This window comes from Ascaphus truei, chromosome 1 (genome assembly GCF_040206685.1).
Source record: "Ascaphus truei isolate aAscTru1 chromosome 1, aAscTru1.hap1, whole genome shotgun sequence".
NCBI classification, from domain to species: Eukaryota; Metazoa; Chordata; class Amphibia; order Anura; family Ascaphidae; genus Ascaphus; species Ascaphus truei.
This window is the reverse complement of record NC_134483.1, coordinates 112,740,410-112,757,741: the sequence shown is the minus strand read 5'-3', so window position 1 is coordinate 112,757,741 and position 17,332 is coordinate 112,740,410. Positions and strand designations below refer to the sequence as shown.

General features: G+C 42.9%; 1 protein-coding gene across 1 annotated transcript in view; it reads left to right on the top strand.

Annotated features, from left to right (window-relative positions):
* Positions 1-4,318, top strand: part of LIX1 (limb and CNS expressed 1) — a 192,501-nt gene extending 188,183 nt beyond the window's left edge. The window contains exon 7 of the mRNA XM_075593399.1: positions 4,050-4,318. Coding sequence (XP_075449514.1) covers positions 4,050-4,099 — 50 coding nt within the window. The 3' untranslated portion in view covers positions 4,100-4,318. The remainder of the gene's footprint in view (positions 1-4,049) is intronic.
* The last annotated feature ends 13,014 nt before the right edge of the window (positions 4,319-17,332 follow it).

Sequence of the window (17,332 nt, the reverse complement as noted above, 5' to 3'; positions counted from 1 at the left end):
ACAATCACGCAGACACTCACGCAGAGACACTCACGCAGAAGACTCACAGACACACACTCAGAGACACTCACTCACACACACACACACAGACACACACACAGACACACAGGCACACAGACAGGCACACAGACACACAGACAGGCACACACACAGACACACAGACAGGCACACACACAGGCACACTGACAGACACACAGGCACACAGGCACACTGACAGATACACACACACACAGGCACACTGACAGGCACACTCACAGACACACAGGCACACTCACAGACAGACACACAGGCACACTGACAGACACACAGGCACACTGACAGACACACAGGCACACTGACAGACACACAGGCACACTGACAGACACACAGGCACACTGACACACTCACAGACACACAGGCACACTCACAGACACACAGGCACTCACACAGGCACACTGACAGACACACAGGCACACTGACAGACACACAGGCACACTGACAGAAACACAGGCACACTGATACACTCACAGACACACAGGCACACTCACAGACACACAGGCACACTCACAGACACACAGGCACACTCACAGACACACAGGCATACTCACAGACACACTCACAGACACACAGGCACACTCACACACTCACAGACACTCAGTCTGTCACTCACACACTCACCGGGTCACACGTGGCAGCAGTGGGGTCTCCGCATGGCAGTGGGCCCTCTCCAAGACATGGGACACACAGCGCAGCGTGGGCCTCAGCAGCAGCAGCAGGTCCCCCCCCCCCGAAGCGGCCGACGCCGCAGCACGCTCCCCGGACACCCCCGGGCAGCAAGCGAGGATCGGGGGCAGGTGATTAGGGGGAGATCATGGGCAGGAGGCGGACTGGCGCAGGAGGCACGCACGGGGGAAGCTGGGTTGGCACTTCCCCCTCCGTCCCACGTGGGGAGCGGAGGGTGCGGGGGGGCTGGATCGCGCGCTTGTTTTGGGCTTCCCCCTCCGTCCCACGTGGGGAGCGGAGGGTGCGGGGGGGCTGGATCGCGCGCTTGTTTTGGGCTTCCCCCTCCGTCCCACGTGGGGAGCGGAGGGGGGAGGGTGTGGGATAGGGGGGGGGGCTGGATCGCGCGCGGCGCTTGTTTTGGGCTTCCCCCTCCGTCCCACGTGGGGAGCGGAGGGGGGGGGGGGCTGGGTTGCGCGCGGGGCTTGGTTTGGGCTTCCCCCTCCGTCCCACGTGGGGAGTGGGGGGGGAGGGATGCGGGGGATTCTGGGTTGCTGGGGGGAACAGGCAGCGCAAATGGCAGGACACTCTGCTTGCCCTGTGCACGTGCGCCGGGACCACAGGATTTGCCGCCATTTTTTTTAACTTTTTTTTTAACCCAATCAGGGAGGGGGATTATTTATTTATTTATTTAAAAAAAAAAAAAAAATTGGCACGAGCAGGGGAATTCATTGAGCTGCAGCACGGGTCGCCAGCTGCCTAAATCCACTCGCAACGGGCGACTGGTTATCATTATTTGTCGAGCACTGTATATATATATATAAAAATGACATTTGTTTGATTGTTAGTAGATGTGGGGATTCTCATTGGTTCGTCGGTCTGCCCGCCCATGCCCCGCCTCCCCCACGGCTCTCATTGGGCAAGAGGTACGCTGACATCACCGACACACCTACTCCACTGTGACACACAAAGACACACACACATACTGCCACAGAGTCTCACTCCTGTAGACTCACCATACCCCCTTAGACTGTCACCCGAGACTCTAAAACCTAATAGCCTCGGAGACTCTCTCCCTGCAGACTCACCATACACACCTAGGATCACCCCTGCGGAGTCACACAACCACCTTGGTAAGTTTAACCCACTTATCACACAAACCGCCTTTAATTCTCAACCTTACTTACCACACTTCATGCATCAACATTTCAGCCTTCCCAGACCCACCCGCTGTGAAAATGTCTGCCTTCCCATCCACTCCGCGTCTGCCTGGCGGCACCGCTACTCTGCAAAAATGGCCGCCTTCCCGCCAAAGACAATATTCATTGTCCCACCTAACTTACCACCCTTCCTCAATCAAATTTTCCGCCACCGCTACTCTGCAAAAATGCCCCGATCCGCGCTCACCAGCCCGCTTGGCGGCAACGCTACTCTGAAAAAATTTCCGCCACTCTCTATCAGCAGCTCCACGTGGGGTGGGAGGGAGGTCTACACCACCGCCGACAGCCGCCTCACCTCCCCACCCGCAGGCAACACAGTCCCGCGCAGGGGGAGGAGGGGGGTGAACTACTATGCCACCTCACACAGTAGCACGCATGCACTCACCTTCCCCCCGCCGTTCACCCACCATCGGGACCCGCACCCTCACCACCACCACAGCCACCTCCCCACCCACCACAGCTCCGCACGAGGGGGAGTGGAGACTACACCACCGCCGTCAGCTGCCTCACCTCCCCACCCGCAGCCGACACAGCTCTGCACGGGGGGGAAACTACTATGCCACCTCACAGTAGCGCCTGTATATATATATATATATATATATATAAAACATATATAAAACAGAAAAAACAAAGTAGCGCCTCTAATACAGCCTATACAAAACTGTGATTAATGTAAACCAATTATGAAAGCATCCAATGGGGTGGCATATGTGGGTAAATTAAATCCAAACCAGTATTAACCAAGGGTAATAGGTTCTATAATGTATTTAAAATAATCAATAGTAAAGACCTAATACTTTAATAATTAAAAATTATACCATATAACCATAACGTATAAAAAATATAGAATAAAAAATTTAAAAAATAGTGAAATAAAAAGGTTAAAATTGGATGAAAAAACCGAAAAAATCTCAGAAAGCACAAAGTCCTGTTCCAGAATAAAGCATCCAGATATAAGGCAGCCCGTTTCAAAGGGGTCACTACTCCCTGTTGATACCTATGAGAAAAGAAAAGAAACAGGCGCACACCTAGTGCATTAAAGTATAACAAATAGTTTATAGAACAATAAAATCAGTCAAATGCCCACTCACAAAAGTACAGGGTTTAAAAGCAGGTATGATATAGGCTCTCATAAGCCAGTACTGCCGTCTGTTGTCAGCAATGGAGTCCTCTCCTGTCTGCTCTCCGCATGGTCTGATCAACCGGAAATGACGTCCCTCCGGTCGGGTGCACCGCACAGGAAATCCCTCCGGGAACCAGCACCTCCAGTTCCTTGCTTCTGGTCAGTGAGACATCAGGGGAAAAGGATCCAGCGTTTTTTCCTCTCAGCCTCACACAGCCTGCAACGTCTAGCAACCCGCAAAGGTAGAGTTCGTGGGGAAGTGACAACCTCAGCATTAGCCACACCCTACGCGTTTCATCATCTATGATGACTTCATCAGGGGATACCCATTGATGCCCCTCCATAGTATTTATAACAAGGTAATTTGCATAATTAGATAAATCAATTAAAAAAAATTATTAAAAAGTTTGATACAAAAATTAACCAGTAAATGACCTTAAACATCATTGAATTACAGTCATAATAGACTGATTATAAGGACCGCACTAAATCGTTTCAAAAAATATATATATATGAGCAAATTGTTACTTAAATTAGCTATTCAAAAATACTATTTACAAGTGTTTAACCATTGTGAAATAATGTTGAAGACTAAGTGATTTACTAGTAACACTAAGTAGGTGATTATTATTTAGAATTCTAATGTGAACTAGAAATAGTACTAGTAGTAATTTTGAAATAGTAATTAGATTTAGAGTAAGAACCAAATGAGAAATCGAAAGTTATACAAAATAATTAAATTTGAAAATGAAAAAATAAAAGATATATAATCAAAATAAAAATAATATATCAAGAATTAGAGATTTCTACCAAGTATATAATATAAAATAATATAAATTATATAAATCATTAAACAAATATAACATTTTACTTACTTTAAAAACATAGAATAACATCACAATAATACCAGACGTCCTGATAATTGTTAATAGAGTAGTAGATGGAATAATATCCTATCCGTTAATTATTAATATATAACCTGATGTTACCCATTGTTTGATTTTCAGGTATGTGGATTCCAGTTGGAGCCATTGGTGCAGCAAAGGATGATTATTAAGCATGAACAGAAGAAACCTCAGCATGAATCATAAGATGTTGTATGTGTGCGTCATATAGTAATATTACTTAACCTGTACATTAAACATAAATGACCTATATATATCTAAATGTGTATGACTAGATGTGGTTAGCTAAAATAACTAATCTTGTGTGTATATGAATAAGTGTGTATGTATATATGTTATATATAATGTAAATCTACAAAGTGTGTGTGTAATGTAAGTGATACCATGGTTAGTTGTATTATAAAGATAAAATATATGTAGTTATGGATATCAATATGAATATAAATTTAAATAATTATTGTTTTTAAAATGTATTCAGTATATGTATTTAATCAAAAACCCTATTCGCGAACCCTAAACAGATACATCCGCAATATCAGTACACTGGCGACACACTTTATTCGAGCTCGGCTAGTCCCACGAATTCGGGTATACCCGGGTGTATTGAGGTTTGTGACTGTTTTCTGCCCGAGTGCATTGAGTTATTTTCCGGCAGGGATTGAAGCATTTTATTCCCGTTGGCTGCAATACTGCACAGTACATATATATATACTGCATTACAATTCATGAATTTATGCCATCTGGTAGACACGCGAAGCATTGCAGCCTATTAAATCCTAATCATTATCATTTAACAGATCAGCCGCCCATCAGCCAGGCATGAACCCAGGCTGGGAAGGCAAATGCAACGGGGCTTGTCAGAGGTGAGGAGCGGCGCATTCCAGGTATCTGCCAGGTACATACTGGGTATTTGCTTGAATAAAGTGTGTCGGTGCAGTATATAACCAATCTCTAATATAGCTATTTTGTTTTAAAGGATATATAATCCCTCAATTGGAATATTAGTAGATATATGAAAAATTGCATATCATTATGGGGAGATATGAATGATGACCTGACACGTGACCAAAGTTCGGAGGGAATGCAATAAAGCATTCAACCCAGACCTCCGAAGGATCACCCTCTTGTGGGTGGTCACACTATGGTACTAATGTCAATGTGGTCATTATGTCCTTTTGGAAACGTAGTGTCTAAAATGTACATCCAATAAGTCTCCCTCATACATAGTCTTTTGAAGCGATCTCCTCCCATATATGAGGGGGGAATGCATTCGATGCCCATAACCCGTAGCGATTTTGGATCTTTTAGATGTTTAGTACAATAGTGGCGGGAGAGGCTATGTGTCTGGCATCCATGAATAACATTTCTTCGGTGCTCTAGAAATCTTGTACTTAGAGCCCTTGATGTGCGGCCTACGTATTGTAAGCCGCACTCACATGATATCAGATATATAACATACTCACCTAGACAGTTAATATAATCTGTTATTTTATGCGAAATGCCATTTGATTGTGATGTGAATTTATTTGTTTTAACCAGATGTTTACACGTAAGACACCTGCCTCTCCCACATCCAAAATTCCCCCCTTCCCTGATGGAGCCGGAAATGTCCAATCTATTTGTATTTAACGCTTTTGGTGTTTTTAATTTACTTGGGGCTATCAATGTTTTGATACTCCTTGCTTTTCTGAAAATCACAGGGGCATTGATAGATAAATTAAAAACACCAAAAGCGTTAAATAGCAGCAGACGAGTGACGTCATCAGAGTAGCAGACGAGTGACGTCATCAGAGTTCCGATACCAGGAATTAGGAACCGGACAAACGGAGCATGGAGCTCGTGCATCTCAGCAAAGCAGGAACCGAGCACACCAGTACACAGCCCAGAGCAAGAGCCTGGACTTCTGCAGCCCGCAGAGAGGGAAGGAGGGAATCCAACTACTTGGTGAGCGGACGACCCCCACAGGAGGACCCAACAAACCCCAACAAAGCGAGCAATAAATACTGCAGTGAAGAAGTGCCTGTGATGCAAAGCTGTGATGCAAAGCTGGAAAGCTTCATATTCAACTATGCTGATAACCACATATGTTTGTGAGTTTGCAATTGCATTACTTCTTTTTTATCATTTATTAAAAACATTATTGCACTATTTTGTTCTTTATATTCCTTCTTTAAGGTTCAGTTCCCCAATTTTTGTGAACTGCTGGAGGAAGCTACATATCATCTCTATGCCCAGGACATATGCCTGTATGGGTAACCCCGGACCCCGCTGGTGTCCCGTTTCTCCCCCGCTTACCTCCGCTGCAGCGGGGAACTGGCTGGCAGGCGGGAGGAGGCTGTGAGGGGCGAGAGCATCGCCATGGCTCGCGGGGTAGTCGACTTGGGCGCCGCTATCTTGCGCCAGTTCGCGCATGCGCAGAGTCGGCTCCGGCGGACATTACGAGTTCAAGCATGCGCAAGGGGATAGGCGCATACAGCGGCAGATAGGGATAGAGACAGCAGGGACTACAACTCCCAGCAGGCACAGGGGCCAGCGCACACGTGGCCAAGCAGGGCCAATAGGAGTGCAGGGATCTCGGCAGAATTAAGTAGATACTATTCGCATGTTGGAGACCATGTGAGTCAGTGCCAGGAGAAGCTAGGGGTAGGTGGTGAGTGTGCAGGAGTCAGTGACCCACTGCACTAGGCCAGAATCCCCCTAGGCCCCAGTTAGGGTCCTGAGACACCCTTCAGTTTGTGGCTGCTATAGGGACAGGCCCTAGGATAGGGAACCTGCCCCATTAGAGCTGCTGAGATAGCTTAGGGACACAGCGGACACTGCACTCCCTGAGGAGAGGTCTGGGGACCAGGCCTCATCAGAGAAAGATAGATTATCCGGGTGGGATCACCTGGAAGGACGTTGCCAAAGAGATCTCGGATCAGTGGATCCTTTGCGAAGTTGTCGAGAGGTAACTCTCAATGTATTACTTCCTGGTAAAACATTTTATAAATAAATAAGAACTCTAAATTCGAGCTAAACATCACTATATTTCCTAAATTATTTTAGTTTATATTTACAATTATCACTCTCTTCCATATACATTTGTTTACCTCCAGCCCTTTGCGCCCATTTGTCCAGATTTCTATCACTGTATGAGGGGACCAGGAAAATCCCCTGATTTGGACTGTGGCAGCCAAACTGAGGCATTAGATCTATTATGATTTTTTACAACTGATTTTTATTGAGTTTTATTGGTGGTTTAATGTTAATTTATCTCTGTGATCTTATTGAGTTTTTATATCAACTTTGCTTTTATTTGTTTTTATTTAAACTGTTTTGCAGCTATACTGTTTTAAAGGTATTTTAGCACTTCCTTCAATTGTTCTGTAACTCGGGTACAGTCTGACTGATAACAGAACCAGATTAATTTATCGAACACTAGAAATACAGAACTCGTAAAGCAGCAATACTACATTCCACTTTCTTTTTATATATGTAAACAATGTGAGATTGTATAATTCTACATTTTTACCCTATCTGGCAATCGTTTGATGCTTCTGTTATAAATCTCCAAAATTCCTGATTATGTGCCTAACGAAATGGCCACCTTCTAATTTTGTACTTCAGTCTGTGACATACTGCAACTGATATTTAATGTGACATTTACTATGTGTAACACATTATTGTCGCAGCTTACAGAGTAATAGACAGTCTGCTGTTTGGAATACTACTACAGATCTGTTTGTGATACTTTGTTGCCAAAGTGTAGAGCTCAAAAAGTTGTGTGTCAGAGAAAGAAGTGGATATGACTTTCTAAATGGTTGCTGTAGCAACCAAAGGATGATCAGTACATAAAAAAAATCATTAAAAATGGCAGGATATTTTCGCTCTAACGATTAAGCCATTAGCTGCTAATATTAGAGCAAATAGTAATATACATGATATAGTGATTGGAAAAATAAATGATAAAATCTCATTATTCACCGACGATATTGTTCTGACTTTAGCAAACCCCCAGACTTTGTTACCCAACCTCCAAAAATAATTATCAGACTTTGGAAAAAATCTCTGGATATAAAATTAATAATGATAAGTCACAGGCTCTAAATTTGAATCTACCAGATCCAGAGATAAAATTATTAAAATTGAATTTTAACTATAGATTGATATTTTAAATATTTGGGGGTAAATGTGACCAGGAATTATCACTCTTTATATCAAAGTAACTACCCACCCTTGTTTGATAAAAAAAGATAGGAGAAAGGAAGAGGCACACAAATTGTAGTGGAATCAAATGATTTCAAATGTATTAATGCATCAGAGCTAACAATGGTAACGTTTCAGGACAAGCAGTCCCTTCCTCAGACCAAACAGGTACTCTCGGATGGTCCCTGGAAGACGTAGTTCTCCGTCAGGTAGGTGGCCTCTCACATAGCGGCACCAGCAATCCTCCTTGGAACAGACGTCTCATCAGATGACTTCCCACCGGGGCGTTATCGGTCTTACGATATGATAATACTGTTTGTATAATGTCCGTGGTTTTGAGCCAGAAGGTAACCCCTCCTACTGTATCTACAAGCGGTGTCACAGTATAATCGTGACCCGTAAGTGGGGAAACAGGGGGTATTACCACAGGGGTCACATAAACAAATGAGTTAATACTCCGGGAATCAATAGTGTATCACTGCCTCTCCCATCCCTCCATCTCTCTTGCTCTCTTGCTATTTGTTTGTCCCTCTAGTAGGAAGTTTATTGTATAACGCTGGATGGCCCTTGTTACTATATAGATGGAAATCAATACACCGATTGGAGTGTTTGCAAACGAAACTGGGATGTTAATCAGGTGTTATTTAATATTATTCACTGTTCTTTTTATTTTTCTATATTTACTGAAAAACAGCGGTGTTCTATTTTCAACAAATGTTTTGAGATATTGTGTATCTTATGTCCACCCAATAAAAATATTTGAAGAAAAAAAAAAAAAAAGATGGCATTAGGAGTTTAAAAAATACAGACAGTATTATCAAATATTACAAAACTGATTTATTTAAATAAAAAAAAACATACAGAATTTTTAAGGTTTCATATTTTAAATAAATGGCAAGTTGGTCTTCTAGCTGGTCATCCAACCTCATCAGTTTTGATCTGATCAATATGACAAAGGGCATGCTAATCCCTTAAACACAGAAATAGTCTCTAACAGTTTAATACAAATGTTTCTCTTGAATAGTTTATGGATTGGTTTATTTTATTCCTGTTGTCACAGCAATCTTCTCGATTAATATTTTGAGACTCACTGCTTGCTCTCCCCATACTACTTTTTACCGGTTTGAAACTTACACAATATCTGCTTAGAATATTTTTGGATGCAGAAATGTCTAAACAGGAAAGCATTTCTTGCCTTTTGCCGATAGTTAAGGCGTGCATTTGGCCCCTGGAGTCAGGCATGAGTACATTTATATTTATTTCATCGTAATAAAAAGCATACGTTCATCTGAAACCTAACCTGTAAGCTGAAGCAGAGTTTTAAGTCTTTTTTTCTAGTTCATTTAACGCTTCAGTTATTTTTCTACTGCAGCCTTTTATGTTTGAGAATACATCCGTAAACAGCAAATGTCCGCATATCATCAAATCATTTTTTCCTATTGGAAACTTCTTCAAACTTTAGAATAAATAAATAAAAGCCAAGCACTGAGAATTATGCAAGAGGACTAGGGAACATCATGCACTGAGACTTGTGCAAGAGGACTAAGGAACACCATGCACTGAGACTTGTGCAAGAAGACAAGGAAACATCATGCACTGAAACTTGTGCAAGAGAACTAGGGAACATCAAGAACTGAGACCTGTGTAAAATGACTAAGGAACATCATGCACTGAGACTTATGTAAAAGGATTAGGGAACACCATGCTCTGAGATCTGTGCAAGAGGACTAGGAAACATCATGCACTGAGTTGTGCAAGAGGATTGGGGAACATCATGCACTGTGATTTGTGTTGGAGGAGGACTAAGTAACATCATGTACTGAGAGCTATGCAAGAGGACCGGGAAATATCAAGCACTGAGACTTGTGTAAGAGGACAAGGGAACATCATGCTCTAAGACTTGTATAAGACGACTAGGGAACATCGTGCACTGAGAACTGTGTAAGACGACTAGGGAACATTATGCTCTGAGAGTTGTGTAAGAGGACTAGGGAAGATCATGCACTGAGACTTGTGCAAGATGACTAGAGAACATCATGCACTGAGACCTGTTCAATAGGAGTAGGGAATATCATGCACTGATGATTGTATAAAAGGATTAGGGAACATCATGCTCTGAGACTTGTGCAAGAGGATTAGGGAACATCATGCTCTGAGACTTGTGCAAGAGGACTAGGGAACATCGTACAATGAGACTTGTGTAAGAGGACTTAGGAACATCATGCACTGAGAACTGTGTAAGACGACTAGGGAACATCATGCACTGAGACTTGTGCAAGACGACTAGGGAACATCATGCTCTGAGACTTGTGCAAGAGGATTAGGGAACATCATGCTCTGAGACTTGTGCAAGGGGATTAGGGAACATCGTGCACTGAGAACTGTGTAAGAAAACTAGGGAACATCATGCTCTGAGACTTGTGTAAGAGGACTTAGGAACATCATGCTCTGTGACTTGTGCAAGGGGATTAGGGAACATCATGCTCTGAGACTTTTGTAAGAGGACTAGGGAACATCATGCAATGAGACCTGTTCAATCGGAGTAGGGAATATCATGCACTGAGACTTGTGTGAAAGGATTTGGGAACATCATGCACTGTGACTTGTGGTAGAGGACTAGGGAACATCATGCACTGAGAACTGTGTAAGACGACTAGGGAACACCGTGCTCTGAGACTTGTGCAAGAGGATTAGGGAACATCATGCTCTGAGACTTGTGCAAGAGGACTAGGGAATATTGTGCACTGATAACTGTATAAATCCACTAGGGAATATTATGCTCTGAGACCTGTGCAAGAGGACTAGGGAACATCATGCACTGAGACCTGTGTAAGACGACTAGGGAACATCATGCACTGAGACTTGTGTAAGAGGATTAGGGAACATCATGCTCTGAGACCTGTGTAAGACGACTAGGGAACATCATGCACTGAGACTTGTGTAAGACGACTAGGGAACATCATGCACTGAGACTTGTGCAAGATGACTAGGGAACATCATGCACTGAGACTTCTGCAAGAGGATTAGGGAACATCATGCACTGAGACCTGTTCAATAGGAGTAGGGAATATCATGCACTGCGACTTGTATAAAAGGAATAGGGAACATCATGCTCTGTGAATTGTGTTAGAGGACTACGGAACATCATGCACTGAGACCTATGCAAGAGGACTAGGGAATATCATGCACTGAGACTTGTGTAAAAGGATTAAGGAACATGCTCTGAGACTTGTGTAAGAGGACTAGGGAACATCATGCACTGAGACATGTGTAAGATGACTAGGGAACATCGTGCACTAATTGAAACTGTTCCTAATTGTTTCTAAAATCCCCCACTACATATGAACACAATTTCCCTCGCTTCCCTCTCTTGTGGCAGTGTTGTATTATACATAGGTGGTGATGGTGATCTGTCAGCAGAAAATGGGGTCAATGGCTGGGTTGGTCGCCGCATTGTACGACAGGATGGACCTATAAGAAGGTAAAATAAAAATATGCATTACATAAAGGTTCAAAATGGAATTTTATTTGTGATGCTGTCACATATTGACATGTAGTGAATTATAAATACATTGCTAGACATGTCAACTGTTATTATTTTAATTATGTAAATAAATATTATGATTTTTAATTGTACTAACATACTTTATTGTTACATAACATGTACTGATAAATTATATATAGTGTTATTAAAGTCTACTATAAATATGTGCAGTGCTTAAAAAAAAAAAGTGCTGGTACCCAGGCTTTTAGCTTCTTCTGATCGTCATGCTACTGTACGTTGTGTGACTGCAACATTACCTCCCTTATTCCTAGATTCGGTACCGTGTCTTCCTTATTGCTCCTCCCATGTCACTCTGACCTGTCCTTCGCTACTCATCCCTCCCCTCCCTCCACTCCTACTCTGGCGTGTTTCTGCCCTGTGTAACCGCTCTTCTGATCTCCTCCAAACCACTGCCCCGCTCATCACTCCTCCATTGCTCTCTCCTCCGTCCACCACCACTCCTCATACTCCCTCCACTCTTCCATTCTACCCCTCTTCACACTCCTCTTCTCCTCACACTTACCTCCAGCTTTCACTCTCACACTACTTAAAGCCACAGTCCAAGTGGCCGTTTTTATTTATATTTCATTTTTTTCCCTTTAATATGTGCATCAGTACAATCCACACAATGATGAGTAACAAGCTAAGTTGCAGATTGATCCGTTCTCCTGTGATTGATTGGCGAAGATTCAGCTCCGGCATTAACTATATGGCTGCAGAGGAGTATTCTGTAGTCAGTGAACGCATATGCATATTAATATGACACAGTTCTGTGGGGAAGATCATGTGGCCAGATAGTCACTAGATACAATTGGTGCACTGATAGAGAGAGGACAAAGCTCAAAAATGTTTGTGCTAGAGCCAGTTTCCGAAGAGGAAGGGGATTTGACTTTGTAAATACTTGCTTTAGAACAAAAAAGACCTGTTACATTATAATACATTCACAATTTAATTCAGAGTTGTTTTTCAAAAAATGCTACAAGTGTTTTCTCATAGTAAGGAACAGATTAAAAAAAAAATTTAAACCACACATGTAGGATATTGCTTTGCCTGCAGCTTTAACACAAGCACAAAACAAATATGAAGATACAGACAAAAGACAAAAAACTTCCAAAGTATAGTAAAGATCACAAACTCATGAACACTAGTACCCACACAGGCAGACAACAAAGAGCACAACACCTCAATCAGATATCAATATATAGCACTAATGAGCATGTCTTCTCTACCACCCAAAAGCAGTGCCAGTGTGTGTCAGGAAATCATATGTTTATATAATCTGCTACACTGGATAGTCTTGAGATGTTTTTCCGACATTCTAGGACCATCCCGATACTTTGTCGACATTTTAACGCCAATGCAATATTTATCGCAAGAAATAACGCACCTTTTCAAGTCCTCGCGTTTTTTTGACAACTGTTGAAATATTGATGTATACCTACTTATTTCTGCGATATTAACATGTATTTCCTTTTTAACGGAATGCGATAATGCAATTCTAACAGAGCTTGATGTATCCAGGCCTAAAGCTCTTCTGCGAATGATAGAAATAGGGATTTTTAGAACTTATTTTTCTACTGTAGGTATTGAAGTTGGTTGATAACCGCCTTTTTGTTCATTAGTTCCTGAATATAATCAATATGACCGTGGTTCCTGTAATAATTGTATAGCTTTCAGTTTTAGCATGATTTGGAAGTTGGACATTTGTTAATCACAAGCTACATAATACTGTGTTTGACCTTACTCTTGCTAAATTGGGATTTTTTCTGGATTTTATGACATATATGGGTGATCAACCCTAGTGTGGTAGTTTAGAATATGTTTTAAAGAACACATACCTTTAAAATACACATGGTATGAAAAATAATAATTTATGGGACATCAGAGTCATATAGTCCGGCTCAGTACCCTAAGGCAGCTATTCTTAGCTGTTAACACTTAAGTGCAGCTTCACCTTTTGCTAACCATGTTTGAGAGAGCATTATTTATTATATGCCGTAAATCTACCAATGATGTAGATTCCACACAACCTTCTAGGTAATCCGTTCCAGCGATCAACAACTATAACAGTTTCTGATGCTTTAATATTTAATCATTCTTTCTGCACTTTAAGTCCATTACCTAATGTATTTTTCTTGATGCACTTGAATGATTGGGCACTTCTCCCATTACATCAACTTTTTTATATCTATCTAGATAGAAGACAGTACTAGTGCTAATATCTACTCAACACTTTGTTGACCCTCGTGTAAATGAGAATACTACTAGGAGACAGAATAAACCCATGTTATTGCTTGGTTGAACTGGCAAATGTCTTACACTTTATGACATTACATTTATTAGATTTGATGCATTTTCTTTTTTCCGTAATACAATGCTGAGAACATATTCTCTTTTGAATGCATTTCTCCATGTCCCATGTGCTTATCTATGGATAGGATTTCTATCAAATATGAAACAGTGGGATCTTGACATCAGCGCGTCCCTCCCACTGCATTAGGGTGTTTTAGTAGTCCTTTTAAGACTTATTGCACTCAAGACAAGCACGCACGGTATAATTTTAAGTAAAACTATGTTACTAGGTGTTTATGGTGAGGGGAAAGAAATATAAGAGAAATACCAGACACTTGCAGTGTTTTTTTTGGCAGGGTGCCCCATACATGATTTATATTCCCTGTGGGTATTTCATCCTGCAGATATTTGCCAACTGAAATCTGTCAATTTGAGATGGTCTCAAAGGCACCGCCATTCTCTTCTAGGAGCTTTTTTTTTTTTTTGCTCTACTGCTTCCAGAAGAACTAATATACACAATAATCTGTTACTGTAATGTAAGTGTTTTTCTCACAATAATCTCACAGATCTAAAAAAAAATCAATAATTATCACTCCATGTTTTTATGTGTCCTGGTACAAGTTTATACATGTTATCATAACGCATAATTTAAAAAAAAAAGGAAACGTATTATTTTAAATCTTACCATATACTGTAATATTATATGATAGAGGCAGCTGACACCAAAATAGCAAACATTACGAAAGGGGTTAATAGAAGATTAGTGGTGTTATGAAGGTAAATTGATCAGTGATTTTAAGCAAGCAAAGCAAGCAACACTGCAACCTTTCATACTCTGAGACCATAAACACCTCCCAAAGCCAGCAGGAGTGAGTGAAGGGTAGGGGACTTCTTACTGCATAGATGCTTGTTCTCTGCTGAACCCAGAATCTTTCAGCTGTGATCACTGTTGGAGACAGGATGCAGGGCTTGATGGACTGTTCAATTAGCATACTATTGCTGGTCTTGAGGTCTTACAATATATATACTAATGTATTTTCCACCAGGATATTACTCCTCTGTCTCTGTACTGGTCTAGAAAAAGTAATTAACGGATTTAAAATGCCTGCACTGATGTTAACTAAATGTGTGTTATTTGGAGATTCTCCAAAGTTGTGGTGTAAATGTTTTTTCACTTGCAAATTATAATGTAGCCTAGTCCCTTGGCTATCATCTTTTCTTTGACCCCAACAGTATAAGTCCTGTTAGAACCAGGCAATGTGGAGGATAAGCTCTCTCATTGAGGCCTAGCTTGCTGTTGCAGCCTGGATACACTATTGCTGTATCTAGGGGCTGGCCTAACAACAACCAGAACGTGTCATCACTGGAGAGGATACTGGCTGGGTCACATGGCCATGATGTGTTGCCTGTCAGTATCGGATCTGCCCTGTTATGGGGCAGGCTTACAAACCCCTCCCCTGTGGTACAAAAGCGTACACTCTCCCAGAAGTGAGGAGCTCTCTTCCCTCCCCCTGTGGAGTGGAAGCACTTACCCTTTAGCCCATCAGGGGGTTAAGGAGCTGAGAAGGGGCCTGTAGGGCCTCAAGCCCTGTGGGTACTACTTCAGGGAATGAGCCTGCCATAACTGTATGTATGCAGCAAATAAAGATCCAGTTGAATACATCTGCTTGAATGGAACAACACATGAGTTGTCAGTGAGGACCATCCTGGCTGCACCAGGATCCTCACCAGCTGGAGGCACTGTGCTGCAGAAGAATCATCACTGAGAGCCTATCCAGATTTCTCCCCATACCATTGCGGACTTCTCAGGGCCTTCTGTTCAACCTTATAAGTATGCACCAGCACCAGAAACACCGGTAGCTAGATGATCTCACTTACGGTGGGGGAAAGGTGCTACAATAACATATTTTTTTATCGGATTTGTATGCTATTACTTTTTAATGGAGGGGAATACACTCAAAATTAAGAATGTCAAAATGGTGTTTGAACTTGATGATGAAGCTTGTACCGAAGAAGCAAATGAAGTAACTAGTGTGCCTGGTATACAATCGAAGCAACTTAGGACAGCTATGATGGTCAGGGACTCTAAGAATAGCTTGTTACTGTCTATGAAGTGGGTGAACTCTGTTTGCTTCCTAGTGTCAGCTCTCCTTGTAACCTTGGGCAAGTCACTATATGCCTTTGTTATGTAGCCACTTTTCCCTGTACGTAAAGAGCCACAAGTACTGCTGTTACCTGTTTGGCTACCAGAAGGCCTGAGCCTCCGCCACTGGGAGCCTGGGGTGGTCTCTTGCTCACCTCGGTGCAGCGCCTCCACCTGAGAGGGATCCCAGCGCAGCGGGATAAGCCCCTCACAGGAACCAAATAGTAATTACACACACAGGTATATAATAGCGCTTTACTGAACACTAACATACGACTTGTACCCCACAGTATGTCACACAGCACCCCAATACACCAAGTGAGTGTCCCCAAAGTACATAGGGTGATGACACCAATACCACGGATGTCCTTTCCCCCAATGTCAGGGCCCACTCAAAAGGGTGTGGAATAGCGCTATCCCTTGAACTGTTGGTGCACTTGTTGACGTACCTGCCCAGGGCTCCAGGACCGGATACTGCTGAATAACAAACGGGGATCCGCTGATCCAGCAACATTGACATCCACGATGGTGTCCGCCTCTGCATTGGGTGAGCTCCCGCTGGAGGTTCTCACCTTTAAGAGTCTCTGAGAATACAGTGGTGGTCTGGTCCCAGACCACAGGTTGCAATTCACCATACGACGTCCTGTTGCTGATGCCTATCACTGACAAGCTACTGGGGTGGTGTCCCTATCTAAGGGCCTTTCCCTGTATCTGTCATATGTGAGTGGTGCCTATATGGGACCTAAGGGACAATAGGGACCTAGTCTGGGTGTCACTGACACCCAGACCCTACCTTCCCCTTCTGTGTCCTTGCTCCATCTGCTTCCTCGCGTTCCAAGCATGCTAAAAGTAGCAATATCCCCTCAGGAGATCCTATGAGCCCTATTGGCTGCGGCTCGTCATGTGATGGTGCAGTCCCAGAGCACTTTGGGAAGTGTAGATCCCCTGCGGAGCTTATTATAAGATGGCTGCCACTGCTGAGAAGCCTCTGCGCATGCGCTAGCTTCATAATTGCCGCCGAGACCCTTCTGCACATGCCTGACTAATCCAAGAAGGCGGCGCCCTGTACAGTCGTCCGCCCGGAGTTCCGGAGCAGCCTCCCTAACTACTCTCAGCCCCCACTGGAGCCGCATACCTTCCTCCGGAGCCGTCCTCTGCCCGCAAGCAGGAGGTAAAAGGGGGACCTGGCTACAGCTATAAACAGCAAACTTAGATTGTAAT